Raw genomic sequence first — 11,711 nt, 5'->3', positions numbered from 1 at the left:
TGAACAGGAGAGAGAGAACACAAAGCAATTTAAAAACTGCTGTAGTTTTCTGTAGTAAACATTTTACATTAATGCATTTGGCAGACGTGACAAGAGTACATTCGGTGCATTCATTACTGCTTGTATTAACCCCATGACTTGGCTTTGCTCAGAAATTCATTGGACTAAGTATATTTTATAGCCTACTCATATTTTAGCAATAAAAACGTGTGCATAAAGTGCAAGGTTTTAGATGCTTTTTTGCAGATGTTGTCTACAAAGCCTATGAAACAGTATGAATTCATGCGAGATAATGTTTTAATTCAATGTCACATGTTATCGATAAACACACAGCGTTCCAAAGTATCAGCATGTGGAAACAGTTGTACATTTCCTGTTATCTGAAGAAAGTTAATGGTTTTAAACCAGTCATTTTAATATCAAAGCACTTAACACTAGTATTATAATTACTTGCAGGTTGGCAATTCCAAACCCATGTCAAGGTTGCATTTGAAGAAAATTGCTTAATATTTATCTGACATGTACAGTATGCTTGGAGTCGGAATAGGCAGTTCGCATTACAGAAGATTGCTTTGTATTATGGCCATTTTGTTAAATTGCATTGGCCTTTGATCTCTGCCAGTTGATTGACTTGCATGGTTTTCATTATAAAAACTTGCAAAGTCTGTCTGTTGATACTGCATGGTAAACAAAATCAGAGACGTAAAAGAGGGACTATGACCAGCTGTAGTTAAGATTGCAGAGCCGGCATGATTACAGAGCCTTTGAAATGCTCTAGCTGAGAAAGACAATTGCTTTGCTGTTTCACCCGTTGTGGCCATTAATGGGTGCTTATTATGGCATCCATATATTATTCAAATATAGGAATGAAGTTTCTATGAGGGTATTCTGTTCAGATTCATCCAATAGGAAAATTGCGGTTTTATTTTTTTATTTTTTATCAGAAGTGTAGTAACATTTTCTTTTTTAAGACTCATTACTACTTCTATCTATAAATATTATAGGTAAACAATGTTAACTATAGTGCACCTCGGATTTAGGATACCTCCCCCTCAACCCAGAATTTCTGGAATAGCACTATTTTATTGTTAATAAATACTTTTAATGTTTTATTGTTTATACGTCATTATTAATATCATTTTTTTGATGTTACTAAATACTTTTAATGTTACTAAATCCAGATCTTATTTCTGGGCTATCCTAAATCCGAGGTGTCTGTAATGCAGCATAAGACATGGTAAATTTGTGGTTACTATGGTTTTACTACAAATTAAACCATGGTTACTATATTAATATAGACCACTTCGGATTACATAATCAGCGCTTGTTAACTCTAGCCTGGTCCAGAACACTGATTTATATAAATGACTGGACTGCGCCTAGAAATGCTAAACCAACGGCAGGAGGTGAAGCCACCGGAAGCGATCACGCCGCCATCTTGGTATGCCAAACTGACAGAGAGTGCCATTGACTTAGTCAAAATGACGATAAAAAATTGTTTTCATCTTATTAAGGGCACGATAAGTTTTTAGTTCATATATGTGTTTAAATGAATTGTTACTACTGATGTTTTTCCAATGTTTATGTTTAATTTGGGCAGAATATTGACGTATAGACATCAATGTATCTAGGTGAGTGTATTGCACACTGTTGTAATGGCAAATGTGTAAATGTTTAGAAATAAAGCTTCAAAACTTTTGCTGCCTTCACGTGCTCTCAGAAATTTGACAATTCCCACTTCAACCTGGAAATCATTTTGGGAATGATACTTTTAATGTTTTTATGCTACTAAATCATTAGTAACATCAAGGTTTTAATGTTACTAAATACTTTTAGTGTCACTAAATCCAGACTTCCGGGATGAAGTGGGAATTACCGAATGTCCGAGAGCACGTGAAGGCAGCGTTAAAGAACATATAACGTTACAGCCTGTATTTAGATTTCAGAATAAGCACATACGTTACTGTAATGAAAATGAACGTAACTCACTCTATATCTAATACGACGGGAAAATCCCTGACTTTAATAATCAACCATTTACATACTTAAGACATTTGCGTTGTAAGAACGTATTGTGAGACTTTAGATATAAAAACGGGACTGGTAATTTTATCATTAATATGTGATAATTCCCTATTAATTTAGGGACGTTAGGGCATACCAACATGGCGGCGCGGTATCTTAAATGTAATGACGTCATGAGCAAGCCAGAACAAATTTTGTTTTACTACACAAACTTTTGAACAAATACATAATTTATAACAATTTTTATATTATAATTATGTTAAACAAATGTGTTTAAGATTTAATTATGTATTATACGAAGATTTAAAAACACAATACTAATTAATAAATAAATAAAAACGGAAACCGGAAGTGCTCCGGGACATGTGTTTAATAGTAGGCCTTAGTGAAGCATTGTTAATAACAACCTATATATTTATATTACTATTTTAATTTCAAAGGTTATTTAAAAAATCGAATTATTCTTATCTATTTTGAAGAGATAAGATATACAGTAAACGTGAGAAAATACGGTGTCCACTTTTATTGCATACAAGCACTTTGCTTTCAAATACTTGCAAGTATCTATAAGTACAGTACTTCTCTTTACATAGTGTGACATAAGATTATAATAGCTTTACATGCTAAGATGAATATAATGTTTCAGTGTCATTGCTGAACTCAAAATGCCCTTCCTCACATTTCTACTTTTGAAAGCGGGATCTACTTAATCAAGATCAGACTGACGCAACCAAACACCGAGACTGACAGCAAAATGAGCATGAAAATATGACTCCCCTCATTATCCAAGATGGAAAATACTTACGCGGACTTCCAAAAAGAGAAATCATGGAAATACACTTTTCATGTCACATAACGTTTGCCTGTGAATGCCATGTCTCTGGCTCCACGCATTCTCTGCTGGATGACTTTACCGTCTTTATTCACTGCTGAGACTGATAAAGGGCAAATCTGTTGTGAATTAAAGCGTCATATTTAATACCGCCATGACTCCATTTGACACCAACTCTTGGTGCGTTTGTCAAGTCCAACTCGTGACGGGAGAAAACGTTTAAAGTGTGGAACATTATGCCGCGGTGTTTGAACTCCGTATTTTGTTTCGGGGGTGATTTTGAACCCCCTTGTTACCACAGAATTTCGGGAACCGAGTCTAAACACTGTGGGATCGCAGCACAAGGCAGTCGCGTCACGCCATCTTGAGGAAGTATTATGCTACTGCATCATGGACTCTAATTAACAATCTATTAATAATGCCTCAAATGATGTTAAATGATATACACAAAAGCAACAAGTGCATGAATTTTAATTGATTTTGCATCACATTTTATATGCAACCCATTTTGTATATCATATCTCTGGATCTACTCTTGCCCTTTTAACTGTACAACATCAAAGCTAGTAACAAAGCCTGTTTTCGTGCTTACAACACGAATATACTTTCTTTCTAATAAAATATAACTGCTCTTTATAGCCACTGCACAACATCAAAAGCTCGATATGGGGACAAGTCTATATTCACGCTTGAATCACACAGAGAGGTGCTTTCTTTCTGATAAAATATAAGATGCCCTAAATTTTATCATAGGACAATAGTGTTCTCTGAACAAAAATCATGTGGACTTTAATTAAACACAAATATTAATATTTCCTTTTCACATCTAAGACTATTTAACCAAGTCCACATTTGTGTGGAGTGGACAGGGTTTGAATTGTGTGGTAAAAGCTATTCTACTATTATTTCTTTCTCCTAGCACTTGTTGTTCAAACAAACTTCTTGAATTCATCATACAACACCAGCACAAAAGCACCCCCCATTCCTCTAAGTACATTGGACAGAGCCCCTTTGAAGAATGCTTTGCCACCCTCGTCGCGAGCTATCTTCCTCCAGCAGTCAAGGGTTCCTGTGTACATAATGTCCGCTGGAAAGACAAAATGCAAAGAGTTCGTTTAAAATAAACAAATGCTTGCATAGAGAAGAGGGGTTGTTCAAATAAGTGTGTTTCGTACCTCCTTTGCGTCCTGACTGCATCATCATTCGACGGCGAACAGTGTCAAAGGGATACGAGATCACGCCGGCTACTGCTGTCACAGTTTGTGCAATCATCCAACTGACCATAATGTGGGTGTTTTTGGGGTCTGGAAGCATGCCTGCACATGCAAGCAGAGGTCTGGTTACGGATAAGAGGAAAACCTCACTGGTAAATCAAAGTCAGATTTGATCAGCAGTAACAACCGTATTACCTTTGGCAGTGTCGTAGACTCCGAAGTAAGCTGCCCTGTAAATAATGATACCCTGAACAGAGACATTGAAGCCCTGGTACAGACCCCGCAGCCCGTCTGACCTAAAGATTTTGGCCAGGCAGTCAGCCAACCCATTGAACTCCCTGGTGCTGCCAGCTTTCCCCACATCTGCGGCTAGGCGGGTACGAGCAAAATCGAGAGGGTAGACAAAGCAGAGCGAAGTGGCTCCCGCAGCACCACCAGAGGCCAGGTTACCCGCGAAGTATCGCCAGAACTGCGTGTGTTTATCAACGCCACCCAGGAAAATCTGTTTGTACTTGTCCTTGAAGGCAAAGTTGAGGGCTTGTGTGGGGAAGTAGCGAATGACGTTGGCTAAATTGCCACGCCAGAAAGAGACAAAGCCTTGCTCTTTGGGAATCCTCACAATGCAGTCGACAATACCTTTGTAATGTTTGTCTGCACTGATTTGTTTGCTGGCATGTTGTACCTGTGAAGGGAAACACAAAATTCTGTGTGAATTTTGATATTTTGTATATTTCTGGTTTTTTTGATCATTCTTGTTTATTGATCATTACTGACATCACATAGCAAAAATACAAATGAGCAAGCAAAATGAAAAAAAGAGAGGCAGTTTGAGATACCTCCGCATCGAGAGACATATACTGTACAGGATGCTCTCAGGATGCGGATGTTTCAGAGAACATAGACGTGGCCTCTACAGGACAAAGCGCATCTCGGGTCACAGGATAGGCTACTGTTATTCTATGATACGACAGAAAACGATGCAATGCGAGATGCGTTACCATGCATAATGTCAGATTGCGTAAAGAGTAATGATTTATCTCGCGCTCGGGCACGTCACGTCCTCACCTGCAGCAGCAGTTTGACTCTCTCTATCGGTGCGACCGCAGTTTTGGAAATAGCAGCTGCAACTCCGCCTGCTAGAAAGTCTTTAGCAAAAGATATTGCGGCATCAGCCATGGCAGCGCAAAGATATTACCTCAGTATTTTATCAGCACAGTATGGTTAAACCGCTGGTGAAGGCAGCAGGAGTTAGAGCTGAAAGTGATGGAGATACTGCGGAGCATGGGCTCCACAAACTCACGAGGTTTATCGCGATATGTACAAACTCCATATATCAGTTTTTTGTCTGGTGTCCAAAACAAATTTGTATTTCTCAAGTAAAGCTGTGTATGTATATTAAACACCACAATGCTGTCTTTTAATTCAAAACTATATTTATTTTAATGTGACATCAACAGTACAAATAAAACCCACCATGTGATTACGAATAATAATTATATATAGCTTATCATTTTGAGATTTAGAAATTTTCATAGCTAAAAACATCTTGACGGTTATGAGCTATAATAAACGAGCCGTAGTGTTTCAGGTGCAACACATTTACATCACACAAGTTCTGCAGTCTCAATAGATGCTGAAGAACCAGCTAGTAATGTTCTTTTGTCATTTGAGTCTTCTTTGATAAAGAGCATGGCATCCAGAAGGTTGTTTGTGTATTTGATGTCCTGGGTAGCGAAGCCGTGCTTCTCCAGTAAGTCGCTGTATTCTCCGGCGCTCCTCTGCTTTCCTTCAGTCATGCTGAGAGCCTGGAACAGAGCTCGGCTCGGTCTTCTCCTCTCTTCATCCAGGAGGATCTCAGATACCAGAAGCCCACAGCCTGTGTGTCATTCATACATTTATCAAAACAAGAAAATCAACCAGGGAGAGAGCCAAGACTGGCTGCAGTGATAGTCATAAAAAGTCATGAATTAGAACAGAAGGACTATCAGAAAGACACTTATATTCAGAAATATGTGAAATAAAAAATGCAAAAACATATGATGTCAAGTTTATAATTTTTTTTATAAATATTACAGATATTTTTTGAGGCAATTACCTGGTGTGCACACTTGGGACACCTTATTTAAAAGTACATGAACTTTCTCATCTGACCAGTCATGGAGAATTCGTGCAAGAATATACAGGTCCGCTTGAGGTAGGTCATCTTTAAAGAAATCTCCTATTAAAAAGAAATAAAAATCAAGCACCACCTAGCCACAAAAAATGCACATACAACCCAGCAGTGAAATGTACTACCTGGGGGCACTCTTTAGTTCAGTTTAATAACCACTTACTTAAACTGAACAGTTGAAATTTAACTGACCTGCAACAAATGTCACTCTGTCAGTGTGTGCTCTTGATTGAAAGTGCCGTCTCATCTCAATGACTCGTGGCAAGTCAAATACAGTAACCAACAGTCCAGGATGGACTTCTGTTAATTCGTATGCCATTGCACCAGTGCAACCTGTGCAAAAAAAGCTTTGTAAATATTCGGCATATACCATAAAAATATGATTTTTTTTACATGAAATGCAGGTGTCTATGGCGGGAGAACTCACAATTATAGTCACACGTAAACCCTAAATTTGGATAACAAGTTCACAGCTCTTTTCGAGTTCTGCTTTCGAGAGCAAGCACTTTCAAAATAAATTATGCGTGAACTATCCTGTAATAAAATCTCAAATTATGCAAGATGGTGGTTTCCGCACCTCTTATCTTATGCTCTCGCGGCCACTCACTCAAGTCTAGACAATTAAAAATTGTGCAGCACTACATTTTCTATCAGTCTGTAACAATAAACCAGTTTATTCATGAGTGGTAAATTACAAAATACAGACGCAAAAAAAATAAGAGACCACTCCAAAATTATTTTCAGCTTTTCTGAATATACTATTTAGGGACATTAAGTCAGATGATTATTTGTTTCATTCTGTGAACTACTAAAACAATTTCTCCCAAATTTCAAATACAAATATTGTATTTGAATATTTATTGTATATTTATTTGCAGAAAATGAAAATTGAAGAAAAAGGTCAAAATATATATAAATAATATATGTCTTTTTTTCAGACCTCAAACACTGCAAAAAAAGTTCATATTCACTTTTGAGTAGTACAACAGTAATATATGTACATTACATTTATTATTTTTTTATGCAATAACCTCAATTTTTATCGTATCTTGTCATGCTGTCAGTCTTTCACATTGCTATTGGACGATTTTATGTCACTTCTGAGGTTTGATTTGAAATTCAACAGACACTGGACTGGAATGGCCACAATACATTTATAAATGCTGATTAAAAATGAAAATTTGGAATGGTCTTTTGATTTTTTCACAGCTGTACTGTGTGCAAATAAAATAATTTGATTTGTTGCTGCTCTAAGCACATCATAGAAAATGATATCATAGGCATCATTCATAAGCACATCATAGAAAAATCAGGTACCTCCAATGTCACAAGCTGTTTTAAAGGATGAAAGATCAAATGCCATTGCCACATCTTTCCCGGTCACCTTCACGATGCTGTGCATTGCCTTCATAAATCGCATCTTAATGTCATCTTGACTGTAGTAGACATCCTAGCATAAAATGATGAAATGATTCACTCACATTGGCTTTATTTAGGATGTTCACACCTTTTAAAGAGTTCCATGTGTGAGCAAAAATGTTTACCTGAAACATATCCTTATTCATCTTCCCAAAGGCCCGCTCATGCTGACTGGTTCCCTCTCTGACAGCACTCTCTAAATGACTGAAGAGAGGCCACACCATATCATTGCAGTGGAGGATGTATCCATGCAGCGACAATGGACTGTCTGATACCAGAAACCGCCTAGCCTCTTCCGTATTTCTGTACACTGCTACAGACAATGAACAATGTTACATGCATATAGGTCAATGAATAATACATGTAACATACAGTACAGTGAGTGGAAATTAAGCCGTGCGTTGCTTCCTATTTCAATAGACAGAGGAAGCACTTGTATGTTATAAATGAACAGTGAGCTTTCAGATGTTTCAGAATCCATATTTAAAAAGAACGCAACGTGGAGTCTAGCTGTTGTTTAAAAAATGAATTTTCTCTCAACAGAAACCAGGTTAAAAACAAGATTTTAACAGTTTCTGCATCGAAAAGAAGGAGATGACAACTGATTTACCATCTTGCTGTTTGACCTTTTCTAGCAGCCCTAAGGAAACAGCAGCATCCAGAAGCCTTTCTGTGCCGAAAACAGAAGCATTGATTTGGCTGGCTACCTCTTCCAATGTCAAACCATTAGAGCTGTTCAATAGATCAAACACCTTCAGTTTGGCTGCTGTGAATAAAGTCTGAAGAACAAAACATGTTGCAGAAACATGCCTGAAATTATTCCTCACGTCTGCTATTTGCATATCAAAACACACTGTCAATCATGTTCCAGTGCGAAATGTATTAAAGAATACATTACCAACATAAAAACTTAAATACATATAAGTCAAAATACATAAAAAATCCTACTGTGGTACCTTTGAAGCTTTGAATCCATCTATTAGGTTCATGATACTGTGGGGTACATCCTGTCTGTCACAAGTAGAACACTCCGTCCCCATTACATTCTGTTCTCGCATTGATGTCTGACTGGCATCCCTACCATTGCTGGTTTCCTGCAGCTCAACCTCCCCATTTGCGACACACTTTGACAGGCTGTTGAACACTGTCCAAGACCCATCAGATGCACTCAAGTCTTCCCGTTTGATTTTGTGAGCAGGACTCTCAGGTGGGCTGTTGAAAAGCAGTCCCAGCTGCTTGCAGAAGTGATTTAGAGGGAAGCCCACCACGTTAAGGAAATCTCCCTGAACATACTCCACCAACATGCCTCCCAATGCCTGGATCCCATAGCCACCAGCCTTATCCCTGTAAAATGCAAAGAGTTTCATCACGGACCAAATTCTGCATGACAGGTAAAAGGTCAAAAGAAATAGGTTTATTTATCACAGATGTACTTTGCTGAAACTGCTTTTTTTAGTATGTCAAAGCAAACAACAAAAATCTACAAACTCCACTAAGTCCAAATTCCAAAGGTTCAACAAGCTCAAATTCAGTTAATCGTTTAATGTGACCATAAGATATAACACTCAATATATTATTATATATAATGTATAAAGCAAGCATATCAACTCACATGGGCTCTCCACTGTTGATGTATTCCCACAGCATCTCCTCAGACAAGTCTGAAAACTTAACTTTTGTCTCTTCATAAAAATCGACCACTTTGTACTCAGTGTTTGAACCTGAGATGAACAAAAATTCATCTCTCAATAATGATCTTTAAAGGGATTTTTTCAACCAAAATTTAAAATTGTGTCAGCATTAGCCTCAAGTTGTTTCAAACCTGTATACTGTATATTTGAACTACTGAACACGAAAGAAGTTATTTGTAAGAATGTTTGTAGCCGAACATTTATGGGGCACCTTTGACTTACTGTAGGAAACAAAACTACTATGGTAGTGAATGGAGCCCCAGAAAGGTTTGGTTTCCTACATTATTCAAAATATTTTTTTTGTGTTCAACAGAACAAAGAAATTGACATGTCATGAGGGTGAGTAAATGATGACAGAATTTTCATTTTTGGGTGAACTATCCCTTTAAATTAATCTCTAAATGTTCGTACATTTGTAAAACATACCATTCTTCTCTTGGCAGATCATAATAGCCACACCTGTAAAGACACTATGTTCCTTCCCACTCAACCTGTAATACATTGATTCCAAATGACTTTTCAGCTCCTTCACTAAAATAAGTGACAATACTTATGCAAAGTCAGTATGAAATGAAACGCACCTGGACAGCATACGGTAAGCATCTTGTTTATCTGTGGGCTTCTCCAAGATCAAACCATCAACTGTCTAATGATAAAATGCAAAGACATATTTAGTGAAGCAAACTTCAGAATACAATGTGTTAAATCTATTACAACATACTTACCACTACAGTGTCCGCTCCAATAACAATATCTGGAGTTTTCAGGTGTTTCTGCACAAGTAACATATTGTAACGTAAAAACTACACAGACAACTGAAACAACAAAGATAAAGCTACAAAGTTAGATCAAGAAATGCACAACTCACTAAGGGCATTCGCTGAGCCACCTCCAAAGCCTTCTGTTTAGCTGTCTCCACTGCATATTCATATGGGGCTTTAAACAGGGATTTGTCCAAAGTTTCTTTAAACCATGAGGGCACAACCTCGAACCGTAAACCCTGTCTCATCAGTCCAGAGGAAGAAATGAGAAATCCGTTATCATATCACAAGTTCATTATCTGTATATTAAAACCTTAAGAAAAACTTACAGCATTGGTCAAAATCTCCAGCCGTCTTGGGGATGCACTTGCCAAAACCACAAGCTTGCTACTCAGCTTGGATATTACTGGATTTAACAGCATGTTACACCTCTCCTTTTTGTTACTTCCAAAGGTCTATCCTAGAGTGGAAAAAACACAACACCACATGACAAAACCATTCAGATCATATGTAGTATCTTTCTTGATCTTGACAGAGCAGAGCTTATCTGTAAAGCAACTTCACAACCAGGAAAAGCTTATGATCTGACAGCAACCTTGTAAGAGGTGAAATGTGAGTTTAAGTACAGATGGGCTATGCTTTTACGATTAACGTGATGTATGGCAAACTAACAATGAATTTGTGTTCTGAAAATTTACCTGGAAAGTCAGCTGTGTTCACGCACCCCTTCTCGCTTCCGACAATCTGTGGTTACGCCGTACGCACTGAGACACTGCGAAGGTGGAGTCTATTTTCGCACATGCGCAGTAGCCAACAAGACTTGGACCTACTGCGCTTGTACAGTGATTTACCACGATATATTCAGAAACAACTACAGGTAGTTACTTGACGCTGACTATGTATTACTGGCAAAATATCAGTTACTGTTTGTAATTTAAAATATACATGTACATTTGACTTTACACTGAAACTATAACCGCAAATAAACTTGCAAATTCTTAGGAAAGACGTCCTGAATCACGTGATATGTAACATAGCATACGTGATTGGCTGTTGAAGTTTTTGTAATCGACAGCAACAGAAATATGATGATGTTCTTTTTTTGTGGTCGAGTCTTCGGCCAAGACAAGTTTTGTATGGTTGGCTTGGCGAGCAATGAAACAAATCGAATAAAATGTGTGCATTGCATCTAGATAGTCTCTCTCTCTCTCGTTTACATTTACGTTTATGCATTTGGCAAATGCTTTTATCCCACTATTTTTTTGTTGTGTGTCAAAATTTGTGAAATTACTGACTAAACGCAACATTGCAATATCAAAATAAGTGAGGTCAGGTGGCCAATCAAATGAAAGGAGGCGGGAGTTACTGGTTACAGAGCCGAGCAGTGACCAATCAAATAAAAGAAGACGGAGCTACTGTGACTTCAGCTGTTCAGCAAGACGTTTCAGTTTCTAAGTTGAAAGAGTGCTGTGCAACACATGACATACTGTAAGTGACTAAAACATTCAATAATTGACAACTGTTTAGTGTTAAACGATAGAAATGTTGAACATCCGACAGTCCGAGATCTGATGCAAACGCTGATTTAGATTAAAAATA

At 37.6% G+C, this 11,711-nt stretch overlaps 2 protein-coding genes across 4 annotated transcripts; both read right to left on the bottom strand.

The window, feature by feature from the left end:
- Positions 1 to 2,540: 2,540 nt before the first annotated feature.
- On the bottom strand, positions 2,541 to 5,389 carry slc25a6 (solute carrier family 25 member 6). 2 transcript variants are annotated; one of them, XM_057336598.1, is made up of 5 exons: positions 5,137 to 5,246; positions 4,908 to 5,028; positions 4,267 to 4,753; positions 4,033 to 4,173; positions 2,541 to 3,944 (listed from the first exon to the last, which is right to left on the bottom strand). In XM_057336598.1, the coding sequence occupies exons 2-5, from the start codon at positions 4,923 to 4,925 to the stop codon at positions 3,787 to 3,789; spliced, it is 804 nt and encodes a 267-aa protein (XP_057192581.1). In that variant the 5' UTR covers positions 4,926 to 5,028; positions 5,137 to 5,246; the 3' UTR covers positions 2,541 to 3,786. The 2 variants fall into 2 exon arrangements, with proteins under 2 accessions (XP_057192581.1, XP_057192580.1); XM_057336597.1 differs by lacking the exon at positions 4,908 to 5,028 and having other exon boundaries at positions 5,137 to 5,389.
- Positions 5,390 to 5,488: 99 nt separating this feature from the next.
- On the bottom strand, positions 5,489 to 10,903 carry asmtl (acetylserotonin O-methyltransferase-like). 2 transcript variants are annotated; one of them, XM_057336594.1, is made up of 14 exons: positions 10,811 to 10,903; positions 10,442 to 10,572; positions 10,220 to 10,351; positions 10,077 to 10,124; positions 9,933 to 9,997; positions 9,778 to 9,842; positions 9,273 to 9,381; positions 8,617 to 9,004; positions 8,271 to 8,439; positions 7,786 to 7,973; positions 7,559 to 7,691; positions 6,434 to 6,574; positions 6,167 to 6,289; positions 5,489 to 5,947 (listed from the first exon to the last, which is right to left on the bottom strand). In XM_057336594.1, the coding sequence occupies exons 2-14, from the start codon at positions 10,532 to 10,534 to the stop codon at positions 5,676 to 5,678; spliced, it is 1,926 nt and encodes a 641-aa protein (XP_057192577.1). In that variant the 5' UTR covers positions 10,535 to 10,572; positions 10,811 to 10,903; the 3' UTR covers positions 5,489 to 5,675. The 2 variants fall into 2 exon arrangements, with proteins under 2 accessions (XP_057192577.1, XP_057192579.1); XM_057336596.1 differs by having other exon boundaries at positions 7,786 to 7,970.
- Between the last annotated feature and the right edge of the window lie 808 nt (positions 10,904 to 11,711).

Source organism: Triplophysa rosa, linkage group LG6 (genome assembly GCF_024868665.1).
Source record: "Triplophysa rosa linkage group LG6, Trosa_1v2, whole genome shotgun sequence".
NCBI lineage: Eukaryota > Metazoa > Chordata > Actinopteri > Cypriniformes > Nemacheilidae > Triplophysa > Triplophysa rosa.
This window is presented reverse-complemented; position numbering and strand designations above follow the sequence as displayed.